Here is a 17124-nt window from a genome sequence, read left to right on the forward strand (position 1 = left end):
GCATGAATAGCAGTCTTCAAGTTTCGCTTAGCATCATTCAAACAGAGAGCTCGCGGATTTCGACCTGAGATGGCCGGCACAGGTGCGAGCTCTCCGAGAAACAGCGCGCTCGAGACGAGTCGCACGTGTACAAAGTCTGGGTCCGCACAGCGAGGCCACGTCTGGCCTCCTTCCTGGGTATCGGATCACCAGAGCAGCGGGTCACGTTCACGTCGGCTACACCGACGTCGGCGTACCCTTGAGCCGTGCAATATTACAGGCCCAGACGCATTCGGATACGTGTTGAACTTCACTGGTGAAAGGCACCACCGCCACCCCCCCCCCCCTCCCCCCTGCTTTGACGCTTGTTTTTTTGTATTGCATTTGTTTTTGCGCATAAGTCTGTTAGGGCCTTACGCGGGTTCGCAGTTTCCTGCTCGTTTTATTTCTGAACAACCGACTCCCTAACTGGCTCGGTAAAGCTAAACGTAAAAAAAATAATAATAATAAAAAAAAATGTAAAGAACTCGGTTTCATTCCATTCCCATTCCATTCCGGGCAGAAGGCACCTAATTCCATTCCCATTGCATTCCCCTCAACGTTGCCGCCATTCCATTCCCATTCCATTCCGGGGTCCCGAGAATGCGGAATGATTCCGGAATCATTCCAACTCCGGAGTGGTAACTCCGCAGCAATGGCGGACGGCAGGGTGGATTATTGTTTCCCAAGCTTGTCGCCTGCTTCAGTAGTGCCTCTACGATTGTTCACATTGGCTGCCGACAATAGAAATGTGAATGTGCAGTTACCATTTTTCAACAACTTAAACCTTGAGAACCAATCTCTCTTTGCTTACTTGCTAATTTAATTTTGTTGCCCGATGCTTATATGAGAAAGCGAGTAAGTGACAAAAGACGCAACAGGTAAAATGAGTCAGATAATCGTATTCCGTATTGTGCACTAATTTGATCGAATATTTAGGAAAGAAATTCATATTGACGGCTAGCCGTTCTCTATTTTCATATTATTAAAATGACTAAGTTGACCTACAACTGAGATAGTTACTTTCCAAGGAGCTCTAGAAATAGTCACTATACTTATTTCCACCCAAAGGAAAAGGTAATGTTTGCGCATTGATCATATGCCGCGCGAAGTAGTTCTTAAAATAATTTGCTGGTTGTGAAGAAAAGGGTACTTTTGGCTTTTGAAACAAGATAACAGATATATCATTTAAAGTGTACCTGCATATATGTTAATTCTCCACATAAATGGGGACATTAGTAATGCTCTGCGAAGAGTCGGACTTTCTTACTACGGTTCTTGATGTAGAAACGAGTGCAGTTGCGCAATTAGAGCGTGTTGGAAATGTCAGATATGTGAAAGAAAGGCAACAAGAAGGAGACCAGGGACCGGATACGTCAGAAACTAAAATACCCCAAAATAATGGCTTAAATTTAAAGTAATTACATGTTTCTAAGATACAAAGAAGTAAAAGTGACGTGATTTTCCTGAGGCAGGGGTGTAGTATGTTTACTAACGTTGTTGAGACACTTTAGACGGCCAAAAAAAATCGCTCCCTCAACATATCGCGCTCCAATTGATTACAGAGGGGCAAAAAAGGGATAAAAGTTTACAGTTGGCAAAAAATAAAGAACTTATCTGGTTGAAAAGAAGAAAACAAAACAGATACCTTTTTTTGTGCAATCTACGCCGCTACTTCTTAGGCGATGCACGCGTAGGAATAGGTGCTGCCGTCAGATGGCGCACGCTGCTTCAGGGACGGCCGGACGATTGGTGTTATGATAGTAGACCAGCCCGCAAAAGAACCGGAATCGGCCGACGCTCCCTCGACGTGGCGTAAGCCATCTCTTCGCAGCACTTATCCCTAGACCTGCATCGTGTTCGAAGTTTCGGCGTAGATTGCCCAGAACAGGCATCTATCTTTTTTTTCTTCTTTTGAACGAGGTGACTGCATTCCTTTAGTTTGAGAGCGCAGTTCTTAGGCGACCGTTTCCGGCTTGACCGGTGTCACCATCGGCGTCGTCGTCGCCGTCGGCGAAACCCGCGTTACATTATGGGACTTTTCCCGTAATGACATCACACGTGGCGTCACGTGTGACTTCACGAGGGTCATGTGCGACGTCAGTCGTGGCGTCACCGTGCGTTGCATTATGGGTGAATTCCCCCACTAACTTTAGCGGAAATCTTCACGCGCTAAATTTAGCACAAACAATTCCCCACTAAATCTAACGAAACAAACTCCCCCCTAAATTTAGCGGAAAATATTTCCCGCTAAATTTCGCGAACAAAAATTGGCCGCTCAGTTTAGTGGGGAAATGTTTCCCCGCTAAATTAGCGGGACATTCAGCGCGAAAATTTCCCGCTAAACGGGAGGGGAGCAGGCGAGGAGGAGGGAAGGGTGCGGAGGAGGGGCATAACCCCCTCTCCGTACCTTCTCCTCCTCCGCCTCGAGAGCTGAGCCCTTATTCGGGGTAACAGGGGATTGTAAACCTCTTTTATTTTTATTTTTTTTTTACTGTTAACATCCTCCTCCTTTTTGTACCTCGGTATTAAATTGCAGCGTGAGATATTGAGAAGCCTGTTTTGCTGCCAGAGTAAAGGGCCTTTAAATAGTTTACACACAGTACATATGCCAAGTAACTGCGCATACACAGAAACAAAAACAACCACACAAAAGAAAAAAAATCTTATTTGTAGACACCCGCAACAATGTTCAAATTTATCATCCTGGGCCAAGGTCAAATTAAAAAAAAAAAGCTACAGTATTGGCGCAGATGTAAGTCGACCGGCGATCCCTCTTTTTAATAAAAAAAAGTAAAAGAGGGTTGCTGCCGCACGTTAGTGAATCACGATTCAACCGCTTTGACGGCTGCCGTGCATGTGCGAAAACCCAAGGTGTCGCGGCGTCTAGTAAAAGCTAATCATTTTGTTATTCGACCCGTTCAAAATGCCTGCTAGCAGATGAGCGGTGGCCCATTTCGCGACCCGCTTTGGCTTTAGAGCGGTAGGTTTAAAAAGCTCGTGTCGCAGAAAATCCGGTCTCTGTGGGACCCGAAAATCGGGAACGGTCAATTAGCAATTCAATCGCCTCAAAGAAAAAAATAAGATTGAATAATTTCAGGCAGAGCGGGATCAAACCACGACACGTCGGATGTGAGCCAGACACATATCAACTATGCGTTTTTCTTTTTTTACTTTTTGTGAAAGAAGTTTGTTTTTGGTACATACCAGTCAGATGGCCAAGTCATTGGTTGCAGACAATACTTAGGCATGCGCACAAATAAAAGAAACCACGAAATCTTTCGACCACACAAAGAGAAACACATCAAAACACTTTGACCCACCCGTATTCTAACATATCTTGGGCCAGGAAGCTTTTCGTTGAGGGCCACGACGATTTTTTTTAATTGCTGCTTTGTATTGATCCAGGCTTTGTTGACATCATATGGTGCTGTGCTAACTGCGCACAGTGTTCACTCTGCTCTCTCCCGAAACAGCTGCCACGCGGTTTTCCGCACACCCGCTGCCGTCTCATGCAGTGTCCGGCCACAGCGCCGTGGAGAGGCATCGCAACCAACGACCTAAACTCCGCTCTCAATTCCTCAGCAAACTACTAAAACTTGAGAGATTCCCAGCTTGGCTCAACGTTACATTAGAAAATATAGCGAAAATCAGTCCAGGAACAGAAGGCACCGTTCCAGTCCAGAAATACACGAGGGAGGGTCTTTTGCTCACCACAGAAACTGCAGCTGGTTCCGATCGGAAGGTACACGCCCTTGTTTTCCAACCAAGCGTTTACTGGCAGGGTTGCTTTGTGAAACCAGATAAAGAAGATTTTGGTTTTTGAGGAGACAGGGGGGATGCGCAATCGCAGAAGGACATCTTTTCCTCCGGATGATTCGGAACCGTTTCTGTAAAAAAAAGCTGGACATATGCTGCTGATTGTGTCCCTAGAATGTTTTCTTCTTCACTTGCTGGAGATACTCCCACGAGTGCCTTGACTCAAAGCATTCGATCCATATCGAAATTTCATTCTATAATCGTAGGCACTTAACTGCTTTTGGTTGCTCCGATATGCAAACCACCCACTGGCTATGGTGCGCGCCCCCAGGGCTCTGGAATGGCCACCGCGTAATTGTATTATTCCTTTAGTTTAGAGTCCCGAACAAAAAGAAAGGAAAGTGTGCTCCTCGTTTTTTTCCCTTCGTGACTGCCAAACAAACGTTGCGAAGAGCCGATGTTCCTTCAACACTGTGATGGCGTCGATTGGGATACCCTAGGCCGCGTACATCAAACCAGGAAAGGGAACAGCGTTGCACACAAAGCTTCGCTGGATAAGAACAACTCGTCTTGTGCGCCATGGTAGGAGCGACGCTCTCATCTTCTGAAGTTTGACCGACCATGTTTTACGTCTCGGGTGCGTCAACGTGAGCGGTATGCCAAGGTGCTTTCACAGCGAGGGCGACCACTTGATCCCTAACACGCTTGAAGGCGTGCAGGCCCACTTACCCATCCACGTACTTGTAGATTTGTCTAGATTAAGAGGAGCTTTTATACGAAACAAAATGCTTAAATTATGTCCATTGCCCTCAAAAGCTCCTTCTTTTCAGAAAATATAACGAAAACATTATCCGCGAACGCTCTGAGTTTCAGGTGTTTAGTTCGCAGTTGAAGCCCTCTGATTCCTTCATGATTTGGATAGCCTTGCACAGTGGCTGTAAGTAGAGCACAAATTGCAGTTGGTACAACGGGCACCTCTTTCCGACTGACAATTGCTACACATTTTTTTTTTTGTTTTCTCTTACTAATATTTTGGTAAATATACTATTGTAGCACAAGCATACCCAATCAAAAGGAACGTTGCCTACGTTGATGCGTTTTAGGATCTCGAACAAGAATTCATGGTCCACTCAATCGAAAGCACAACAAAGGTCAATTTGAAGGACTACCAGAGGCGTGTTGAACGCTTTGCTGATCTACCTCCAATGTTGTTTGCAAAAGTTTATATATATATATATATATATATATATATATATATATATATATATATATATATATATATATCTAACACATTTTAATGAAGTGCTTCAAATATTGATTTGGATAACATGAAACGCTTCAGCTCCCAAAGTACGGACCTTGAGGAAGGCACATTTGAATAATGGCGACCTGAACATGTGCGTGAAAATCAATACCGGAGTGGATAACATTAACAAATCATACTATATTTTGCACATTTTTTAAAATACATTTGTGGCGACGGTGATCAGGTAAAAATGTAAGATGCGAAAAATTAGATTCAAAGCCAGACGACCATTTCAGACGCAAATGCTAGACGCAAAAGCGTTTTTGGGGGCGCGTTGGGGTGGAAGAAATTTTTACATATTGGTTTAAAGAAAAAAAAAAGAAAACTCAAATTTAGAGTAATTTGTTCGATGTAGGTGAGTTAAGCGACCAGGGGGACATAATGTTCGAGGCTAAGCATCACGAAAAGTTTAGTAATCAACTAAAATATGTCAAATAAATTTGTAAATATTGAAAAGAAACATATAGTTCCAATGAGAAGCTTGCTGAGCGTCATCAAAAACATCAAGTCATTAAATGTGAGCAAGATTGAGAGCACCTGAGAAACGCGGTGGTTCGCTAAAGTTACAGCCCGTGTAACAGGCGCAACGCTATCCGCGACACAAAGCACGTGTTTTCAGTCCTTCACGGAACAGCTTCGTGCTTTCACCACCACGCGACCAACGATCCCGTTGCATAGACTTTAATTGGCGCGAGACCGTCAATGGGTAGACTCGAATATGGAACGCTAGGCGCCGTTTGTTCAGTTGGAGTCGCGAATAGTAGCGCGAAAACGAGGGTATATATAACGACAACGTCGCGCACCTAATTCACACCCGCGCTTTCCACGGACTCCAAATCCTTCTGAAATTTGATGAAGAAATGGTTCTCGATGACGCTCAGCAAGTTTATAATTGAAACCATATGTTTATTTTCACTAATTATTAAGTTCGTTCGCAAATTGTATTTAATTTTTTTTTTTTACATGTCGTAAGGATTGGTCTGATATGTTTGTCTCCCTGGTCGTTCGACTCACGTGGAAAAACTGCGTCAGTGCGGTTTTCACTGCATGCTTTAAGCAAAACTCTGAATAATAAAAGCAATAACAGTTTAAATATGCGATGTGACCGCAACTTTTATTAGCGATAATGATTGCCGTTTTGTTGGAAGTTTCTGTATTAATATCAATTGATTAATGATTCCTCCGAGAGTAACTGACCCCCTAAAAACACAATTTCTACGTGTGAGGAGTTTAGTTGTTATCAACGTACTGCCGCAGTTTTTTCCTCCGTCTCGGTATATTACTATAGTACATGTTTCTTCTATTCTGTAGTTATCAGGAGTGAAATATATGTCGTCGTAAACTCACTAACCGTTTCTTTTTTTTTTTTTTTTTATACGGCATTTGAAATGGTGGAGGCATTTTGTGTTTTGACATTGACTTCAGCAATTCAACATCAAATACATATTTTTGCCATTCTTCTTCCATTTTCCCAATGCTTCAAGGAACAAGGACACTCCAGGCTATCTTTCAGTTCGCCTGGGAAGTACGAAAAGAACCAATTCTACTGTACATTGTCAACGAAACACAGGCAAAGATGTCCATCTGGAAAGAAGTGACGCAACAGTCATCCATGAGGATCTGGAAGATCAGGTCATTTGCATGGAAGTGGAACACGTCTGTGTACCCCTTCAGGACAACTGTACCCTTATTATGGTATGTATTCTTGTTAAAAAAAAAACAAAAAAAAACTGAATTTGTATTTGTTTAAGCTAACTCATTTATTTTACAGAAAGACTTTGCACTATTGAAATTAAAAGAAGCGGTCAATTTTACAAGGTATATTCAGCCCATCTGCCTTCCTGAACACTGCGAAGAACCGCCATCAAATGCCAGTGGTGTGGGCTGGGGCCGAGTTTTTCGTAAGTGATATTTTCGCCTCATACTGTTCTACATGTCAATTATCGTAAACAAATCAGAAAGAAAGACACATATATAAGAAAATATAAAATTCAAGCATCTCAATAAAACAGTTTCCTGCGGCACGCGTCCGATTCCTGTCATTGAGAGGCCGCGGATGCTTAAATGCTAACCAAATGGAACCAAATGCGGGCGATTCCATATGGTTCGTTAAACAATTTCTTTGCAACGGCGTGCAGCACATGCTAGTTTTTGAAATATCTGATACAAAGCCGATGTTTTTTACATGTTAGCGTTTATTGATCGGGAATGTGGATAGAGCCATTTTGAAAAATAGGAACTAGCAATAAAACAAAGAATATCCTTATTGGCACATACACTATATCTATCAGCCCGCTCTCGGCTGATAAGAAAGTCAGTCCGACACTGCTGGCTTCGTGAACGCAACAACAACCAAGGTTTATTTGGCATCGTTTATATAGCCGAAAACAGGGGGGCGGTACCGTCGGCATGACTCAGTGCTATAAATGACATAGCATAAGCAGCATGATCAGATTGGCATGCAGTACGATATCAGCATGATACACTATATTAGTTCTTTCATGGATGTGTGTAATATCGAGTGAATATTTTATATTAGGTATATTCCAAACCAATCAAATGAAATGCCTCTCACACAATATTTCAAGAGACACGGAAGCACAGTCGTGCATATCATGATAAAGGCTATGAATGTCATTGACTAACCTTACTCTTAACACAGACGTCGCCGACAAAGTTTGTAAACAGATAATTGACCAAAATTTAACCTTTTTGTATGAAATTTACGTGAATGATCATATAGTCAGTGCGAAATTCAGCATCAAGAAAGTTAACATTGACGCGATTCTGGGTCCCCGAGTACAGGACGTTTATCGCAGCACAACTCGCAGTTTCAAAGGTGTTCGCCGTGTGTTTGATACGTAACTAAATTATTTCTGCAGCTAGAGCAATCAAATGAATGCAGATTGCCAAAACAACTTAATATCACGTGTTTTTGTTATTTAGTATATTCTTTGGAAAGAATTAGTGATGCACGATTAAGTATGACAATGGACCTTTTTTTCAGCAGTGAGCGCCGTCTGCGGAGTACTCTTCAAACTCCAAATGAAGGGCACCCCAACTTGCCTCTGCCCGTCAAATTACATTGGCATCGTGCCGTTGTATTGATCTTCGTTCGCGTTTGTCCCCCAAACTAGCGTATATTTAAACAAAAATAATAAAAAAAAGACGAAATGAGCGCAAAAATCGCTACTGGATGTGTTGGTCGACCGGAACTTTGCCCTGCAAAAATTGCGACAGCTGGAAGCAAGGCCAGGGAGGGGGTGTACGCATGTGCAGATTACTTTTAAAAAGGTCCACTGTATCAATGTTGTGTTTAAAACCTTGTTTCGTAGCTGAGGTTTTCAATGATTATATTGTATCCGAAGTACGTGCCGGCCGGACATCCGTACAACATAAATTGTTTCAAAGCGGTAGCCTTATAGGCTCAATACCACTTGACGCCTCGTAACGGGTGTCGCTGAAGTGCTCGTGGTTGAGGCGATGGTGGCTGAAGCTTGAGGTCTGGTCGGCTGAGCTCCAGTCATGCTAACTTCGGTCACGTGTTCTCGTAAGCGTCGGTCGCTTAAGCTGAAGTGACTTGATGTCCTCGACGTTATTATAGAGGTTGTCCTTCAGGTCGCCCTTGAGGAAGTTATAGAAGTTGTCTTAGACGTCGTCCTAAACGTCTCCTCTTGACGTCGTGCTCAGTGCATGTACGGGATATCAAAAACCACGATTCCATTACCGTACAACCTATTTTCTTAATTGTTTTCACTAATAATGCTCCTGGAAAGCTGCCACATCTCATCACGTTTGGTAGAATGAAACAAAACTGCATCCGTTTTGCAACAGAGAATGTCTTTATGGGCTGGATGTCATGAAATTGTGTAACACTTTCAACCCTTTCAAACGACAATTCACCATGGAGCTAACCGCAAACCATGCGACCTTTAATACAACGTCTTTTTTTCGGCGCCGCATGTAGGAGATCAAAAAAAGCACAAGCAAGTGAACTGTATGCCTTGCCGCTAACCCGCGTCAGCAGTAGGACGCGATTGTCCGCGGCAAGGGATGCTTAATTAAGCATACTTGGTTAGGCATACTTTGCCTTCAGGCGACATGCGAGACGAGTTTTACCTAGTCAAACATACACAGTCCGCATTCAACCGTCGGCACAGTCACATCTTGTCCAGCATACTTATGCCTCAGTATACAGTCGCTGGCGAATCATCCAGCATACTTGGTTGCCAGGCCGTCGCCGGCGAGTCACATTAAGTACAAAATACGTCGTCCACAGACGACCTTCGGCTGCTTGTCATACTTAACCCAGCATTCTCAGCCCGCATGCGACCTTTGTACCAAATACCGTGGAAGCCAATACTGGCAACTCCCGCGGAAAACGGGCGAAAAGTGATTGCAGCGCCCCTGGCGAGCTCGGAGTCTCCGCTAGCAGACAAATTCTCCGAAATGCATTGGTTTCGCCTATCTCCGTGCGAGGTGACCAACGAAAAAAATTTGTCACGGACATTCGCTGCTTTGAAAGTTAAAAAATAAGTGCCAGCTCATGAGTGAAGGACATTCTCTTCGCGTGGGAAAGATGTTACAGCTTTCTGGGTGCAATTTCGGAGTTCTACCAAAGAAAACATTCTGTCACAACTTATGTAAGCCAAGCAAAACACGAATGTATGCCTTCGCGCTGTTTCGTGAAAAAGGGAAATGTACAAACATTTCAGAACATAGCTTCGTTTCAACTTTATTGTTCTTATCAGTCAATTCCTTTTGTCGTTGCAATTCCCATTTCTCATGAATGTCTTGCTTATAACCGTTTCGTCGAACAGGCGAGCTGGCTAATCCCGTTAAGATCGTCTCCGGATGAAGAAGCAGAAGTCAATTTCGAACCACGTACGTTACGGCGATGTCAGTATGCTCCGAAAGAAGGCGTTGTGCATATGCAAATCTGACGCAATTATAGATTAACAAAGCGGAGTTACGAAAAAAGCAGACTTCTCGCGCTTGCAAAGAAAGAAGGGGAGAGCGTCGTAGCCCCGCGAAAAAAGATGATTTCAGTCACGTTATTTACAGTGCACAAATTCCGATTGTTAGCGCGGGGACGACCAACATCCTCTACTTCGCTGCTTCTTTACGTCTACGATAAAGGCCGACACCCGTTGAACCGTCTCCACTCTTTTTATTTTTGAGGCGACGCCACTCTGCCGCGTTATTTCTTCCTCCTGCTTATATGTTGCTGTGTATATTTTTTGTTTGCTTTTTTTTGCCCGACGTGTAAACAATTGCGTATCCTTGCTTTGTTTGGCTTAGTTTTTACTCCCTTTCCTTCGCTTCGGCGCTTACTACCCCCGGTTCGTCTGCGCTGGGCCCGGGCATTTTGAGGGCCGTCTGCAACTTTGCTGTTGTTGTTGTTGTTTTCTTCCACTGTCGTCTCCGATAACCTCCTATTTTCGACTTCGATTGAGTTTCTAATCCAAAATCGTCATACGTGCTTTTTGATATTTATTAAATATATTAAGAAGTGTAAGCTAGCTCGTTACCCATTTTTATTCGAATTTTATTTGTGTACTCCGGCTGGCACGTCTGCTACGGGTCATCGTTTGTTGATCAACCGGCCGCAATCAAGAACAAGTTTGTGCGATGTGGTGCCTACCATTGCAAGAACAAGTTTGTGCGATGTGGTGTAAAATCTTCCTTCTGCTTCCTACGTCAACCTACGGACACCTACGTCAACAAGTACTTGAATGCACTTTTAAACTGCTTCGTGAAGCGAGCGAACGAACAACCCGCCAAAGTCACTGAAAAAATAAATTTGAAAGCAAAAAAAGGTTACTCACTGCTAGCACATATAGAAGATTGCTGCCTGCGACCAAAACATTTCTGCGACTCTGTTTAACCGGGCAGTGTGAGCTGCACTACGTTATTTATTTCCCCTGTTTTGTTTTTAGTTCGTACCTACGCCGCGAAAGCAAATAAAGAAATGTACAACAAGGAGCTGAAAAAAAAAAGGGTCGCTTTCTTCTTTTCTCATTAGTTTCGTTTGTTACTTCCGCTTTGTTTGTCGTGAACTCAACACCGGTGGCGACCACCAGCTACTCATTTGCTGCTTTCCATTTTTCTTTCTTTTTTTCTATAAGCGCCGCAAGATCGTCGTCGTTGAAATAGTTTTTTGCTAGCTTCTTTCTTTTATTCGCCGTTGTTCGCTTCTCTTTCCCGTTTCTTCTTATTTTCGTCGGGAATGGCGACACCATTTTTTCTGCAAAGTTCGGTAAGTGTTTGCACGTTCATTTTTATCCTTACTTTTTATTTTGTTTTTACGCTCCAGCAGCTCGTGCGCTTGCTCTGGTAATATTAACATGTCGTTTTTGCATGTTCTAACGATTACGACGTAGTTCGAGTAGCTAAACGCCTTTTTTCCGCTTCCCAGACGCGTTTCAAACGCGTGTGATCCCCCGAGAGGCGTTTGAGACCGCTAAATAAACTGCTCTATCTTTGTCTATGCGCGCGTTGTCAATTCGATTGTCATTGCAGTTGCGATCAGTGGATTGCGCTTTGCAAGCGAACTGACCGTAATAAATTGTTTCTGCTGTTAGGGTGACGATACGGGGCTTGTAAAGCTCGAGGACGTCGCGGAGCCTATACTTTTCCATTGCGACGACTGCTTCCGTAGACTCCGAGTCCGCTAGAGGCGCGACTGTCACGTTCGCCGCCGCTCCTATGTGTTTTCGGAGGAGTTTCCAGTATTGGCGAAGCTATACTGTATTTGGTTGTACCGCGGGCGACAGCCGGAGGTGGGTCATACCTAGTCCAGAGTACTTCGTTCACCGGCGACCGTCGGCAGAGAACAATACTAAGTACATAATACTTATTCCACAGGTGACTGTCGGCGGGTAGTCATACCTTGTCCAGCATACTTAGTCTGCAAGCAAGCTTTTTTGGCCACACAAACTTAGTTTAGCGAACGTAGTATGTAAGCAGCCGTCGGAGGCAAGTTAACTTGGTCCAGCATGATAGCCGCAGAAGACTGTTCGTGGCGATTAATTTCTTGTCCATCATACCTAGTCCGTAACCTGAGGTCGCCGGTATGTTATACGTAGTCCGCCGCACTGAGTCTACGGACGATCGTCGGCGGTGACGCATGCGTAGTAAACCAAAATTATTTCGCAGGCAACCGTTGGAGGCAAGTCATGCTTAGTCCGGCATACATAGTCCCTGGGTGACAGGCGGCGCCCGTAGCTGGTTCCTCTATAAAACCTATACCTCCTTATGTGTAATTACGGCACCACGGGTGAAAGATGAAAGGTGAGGGCGAAAGGTAGCTGCTGCAAGGTCATAATTCTAGTATTACCTGAGACCGCGATGATGACACAAAACAACAGGGAGATGGAAACACAGCTCACATTTTATTGCCACAGAATCCCTTTAAAAGGGCCTTGCGACAATTTTCAGACTTTGCCAATTAACTGCGGTAATTATTCTGCGTCACCTATGGAACGAAAAGCAGTAAACCGTATTTTCTTGCGAGCGCTAGTCCTAATTAAAAAAAAATGGAACAAGTCAAAACAAAACAAAACAAGGTCAAAGTGCCGGTCTACTCTGAACTTCGACTTTCGAGTAACGTACTCTGGGGGTTCGCGTAGTTTCCCCTTGGGTCCTCTCTTCAGAGACAAGCCGCTTCCTCCGCGATTGTCGACTTTTAAAGGATTAGCATCGTCGAAGGTCGATGCGAGCGATCGACACAAAGGACGGTTCGTCACGGGGCTGACGGCGAGTGTAGCAGCGGAGGGAGACAGGTTTTGTTGACTTCCGCGTATCACCCAGAGACGGTAGTCATTTTAGTTCCCGTAACCCCGACAGGCGGCTGCAGATCGGAAATAATTCGTTTTTTGCTTTGCCATTATGCAGCAGAATAGCATTTTTTCAAGGGAAGGTGACACGCTTTCGGTCACTTGGGCTTGCATAAACAATATAAAAAATTTCAAACTGCCAATTATTGCAATATTAAAATCATTGCACTACTCGTTTAAATCAGGGTTGAACTAGACAGGACAAAGGGGAAACAGGGGAAAAGGGGAAAAATCGCAAATTATATACTCTCAGGGGTAAAACATACAGTGCGAACACCAAGTATATCTGTCAGTTTGAGGTCAAAGAGATGGTGAAGCTAGGTGCTCGAAACGATAGTTCACTGTTCGAACAAGCACATAAGAAAGAGTCTACTTCAACGCCGTGTATTCGGAAAATACACGCATTTACACAAAAACGTAAAATTTGGAACCAAAAAACAACACACACACTAAAACGACACAATTTTATTACAAAGATTCTCCCCCCCCCCCTCCCCTTACACAGAAGTTAGTGGTCAAGAGATATTTTCTACACGGCCTCCAAACATAGGGACGACTTATCTACTGCGGTTCCATGGTTTCTTTTAACAATTGACTCTTTTAAGACAAGTTTGTGGTCATTTTCGTCTGTTAAAATCACAGAAGACGTCAAATTTCATTCACATTGGTATAGAATTGTTATTTTTTTGGGCGTACTTTGAAACCTCCAAATACGGATCCTTATTGTGGACGGAAATGACGTCTATGTTGGGTCACACGATCATTGCCGCTGCGCTTTGTCTGACTAATATAGCACGAACGACATTCAGATGCGATTTTGTAGACAACCCCGAAGCACGAGAAATTTTTTTTCTTTGTGTTTTCTTCTTTTTTTAAGGCCGCCATATTGGGCCGGAGTGAACGGAGTCAATTTTTTTAAGGTATAGTCTAGGCTAAATTCCGTACGAGGCCCAAATTCAGCGAGATTTGAGGTTATGGGGTACTCAAAGAAAAAAAACCGGGAAGACCTCATGATTTTCTTGCCAGGAATGTTTTTAGCCTTCTTTTTCGGAGAAAACTATGTAGCAGAACTGCTTGGACAGAAGCTTTTGAGGGTATTTTATTTTCTTGAGACGGCTGAACAGATTTTGAATAGATTCCGCTAGAGAGTGAGCACAGGATTTTTGGACTGCGTTACTTATCAGATTGCGAACCAGACCCCACTTGGCAGTTTTTGAATGGCAGCTGGTGTGAAGGAAAGGATTGGTTTTGCCGACGCCTGCACGGTTGTGAGGTGACCTCTTTTGTATGTGTTTGTTCGGACTGTGAACTATGGGTTCGACAATCTAGCTTCACCATCTTTTTTGAGCTCAATATGTTTGATACAGATCGTGTTCGTACCGTGTGTTTTGTGTTTGAGAGTTTGCCATTGGCGAGTTTTTTTCCTTTTCCTGTGGCTTCCCTTTCGCTTTTCTTGTTCAGAGAGTCCATATGTAAATACATTCTATAGCAATAAATTTTAGCTTTGCTTGAGGCATCTTTTCTTCTTCTTGCCGTGTTTTATGCCTTCACCCCAGCCTCGCTTAATTATACAATTATGAAACGTACCGTATCAAGAGATAGCAGAGCGTGAAATCGTGTCAGAATTAAGGGGAAATAGGAATTGATAGAGTATTTGGCGCTATCAACCTTTTCCCTCGTGATTACCTTCAGTTGCCGAAAGCGGATACTTACAATTTAAGAGTACTAAAGATTCATGGCCCTACACCGGCCCATTAAAAAACAGAAGCCAAGAAAAACTTATCATTAACCCGTGCATGTATGGAGCTCTACACATGAAGAAGTTTAAACCTTTCTTAACAATTCTGATCAATCCGAAGATCACAGGTGTATGTTGAGTGCGCAGTGCATCCGAAACCAGCCAAAGCTCCCCGCAACCAGCAGAGAAATTCATGGCGCACGCATGACTCTCGTTAGACACATTCTGTGTTTACCGGGTTTTCTCAGAATAATCAAGGCAATTTTAACTCTGTTTTTGACTAAACTTATTATTCAGAAAACTAAAAGCCTAAACATATTCGTTCTACTATTTTTCTTTAAATGCCCGTTTGTATTTCATACATTTTTTTACGAACCTGTAACTCTTTCGTAAACAATATATTATTTTGAATGGCTAAACCTATATATACCAATCCCATTTTTTTACAAATGTATCGTTTTATTTTTTCATTTTGGGTACACACGTTAAGTTATATGAACCTCCGCGTTATAAATATTAAACGATTGCAAATCGGATATAGGCCACCCAAAGAACGGTGAAAAATTCTCCATCGATGCACATTCCAAATAAGAATCTTACGATTTACAATTTTCTTCAGATTATTATGAAATCGATGAATCATCAAACGAAACAGATGAAGACGTCAACGATTCCGTGGATTATGAAAGCTTAGCGGAAGAAACGAAAGATGCGTCATCATCGGAGCTGGAGCGCGTTTTGGTATATTTTGAACCAGAAACCTTGATGAAAAGAAATATATCCTTAATTACTAACGAACAGTGTGAACAACAACTTGTTACACCTGTTCCAAACTACATCCTATGCTCTAACGGCGGACTATGTGGGGTAAGTATGATTTATTGTATCATTGCAATAAACTGCAAAACAAAATTAAATGACTCCTCGTACCATGAGACGCGCATGCATTTGAAAATAAATTGAACTATGTCTTTTTTGCCTGAATAAATCTAAAAAAAAAACATTTACCTGCATGTTTTACGTAAAATATTCAAGAGCCCGACTCAACTCGGAAACACGACATATTGGTTCAGTTTCCCGCTGAAAGAAAGTTTGTTAATGGGAACTTGGGATTAAAAAAGAGGCATCGCAACTTGTGTTAAAACTCTTTGAAATTGTATTGAACTGATCCCTTCTAAAACAAGCTGAAAACGCTATGGTTGTTTTCGTACTTTTATTCAGTAGATGTTCTCCAAAATGTCAACATTGTGACATTCCTGGCACCAGACTTCGAGAATGTATCAAGTGTAAAGAAATCTAAATAATTGCTCAGAGCTCATCTTGCGTTACAGCTGCAGGCCAAAACGGTTGCAGTCCTTATTGCAGACTATTATTAAAGCATAGAATAAAAACGTCCCATAAAAAAAAAAAACACACGCAAAAAGAAAAACATGGGTTATCGGCCCAGATAAATGAAGTCTGCATCGCAGAAAGCTGGAACTCAGTGAGAACATGACGCAAGTTGTGCGATAATGCATGATCATAAAGCAGGACGTTACTTGCATAAAATACTTGCCGGAAATGAACAACAAATAGGGGCTGACGTCCACCTAAGCTTAATAATTATAAAAACGCAAAAATTAACATCTGAGATGCCTGTATTATTAGTTTTAGTATTAAATAAATAAACTTGTCAGCAAAAAAAAGTAAAAAAAACAGCAAATATTGCTTTATTTGATGGGGAAAACAGCTCAGAAAACACAGACTACGAAGAGGAACATACACGAAACGACCCTGCTGTATGTTGTGTATGTTTCTCTTCGTAGTCTGTGTTTTCTGAGTTGTGTTCCCCATCATGGTATAACTTCAACAGACTGACCCAATTTACCGCCTTATTATTGTTTTACTTGTTGACGATTCTTAAATAAATTCAACAAACGCCCGCCGTGCCATTTGCTTGAATTTACAAATATTTGGCTTTGGTTAGCGTCGGCTCACAAACAAATTTAATTTTTCTCTCGTTTTTTTTGATGAAGGTAATGCTATCTCAAATTTTCGCTTTCACTCATTAGCACTCACGTTGCATTGTAATAAAGTTTCAACTTTCGTCGATGCGTAGTTTATTTGCACAACCCCAAAAACCGGGAGCCGCTTTTGTCAATTAAACCCGGTAGAATAGCGATACAAGTCCTATAGAGCGAGGGTGAGCGCCCTTAGCTGTCGATTGTTTCCTATACATATTGGCAAGAAGAAACCAAGCAGAAACTTACAACATGTTTGACGCGAACGTAAATGATAAATGTAAGCAAGGCTGTGCCTCTGAATTCAGCCTTCGACAACGTTTGAGTGAAGTATTCCCGATCGGGTGTTGCAACCACTAGAGCTGGCCAAAGCGTACATTTTTGAACGTCGAAACAAAAAAACGAATATATTTTTTTTTAAAACTCCTCAAATATAAAGCGTTATCAATGGAGACCCTTTCGTGT

At 42.7% G+C, this 17124-nt stretch overlaps 1 protein-coding gene across 1 annotated transcript in view; it reads left to right on the top strand.

The window, feature by feature from the left end:
* The window catches only part of LOC120841163 (enteropeptidase-like), a 32973-nt gene that overhangs the window by 13526 nt on the left and 2323 nt on the right, over positions 1–17124 (top strand). The window contains exons 3-6 of the mRNA XM_040212021.1: positions 6568–6778; positions 6855–6984; positions 12095–12100; positions 15279–15526. Of these exons, the coding sequence (XP_040067955.1) occupies positions 6568–6778; positions 6855–6984; positions 12095–12100; positions 15279–15526 (595 nt within the window). The remainder of the gene's footprint in view (positions 1–6567; positions 6779–6854; positions 6985–12094; positions 12101–15278; positions 15527–17124) is intronic.

This window comes from Ixodes scapularis, unplaced genomic scaffold, assembly GCF_016920785.2.
Source record: "Ixodes scapularis isolate PalLabHiFi unplaced genomic scaffold, ASM1692078v2 PGA_scaffold1__304_contigs__length_218370807, whole genome shotgun sequence".
Taxonomy (NCBI): Eukaryota; Metazoa; Arthropoda; class Arachnida; order Ixodida; family Ixodidae; genus Ixodes; species Ixodes scapularis.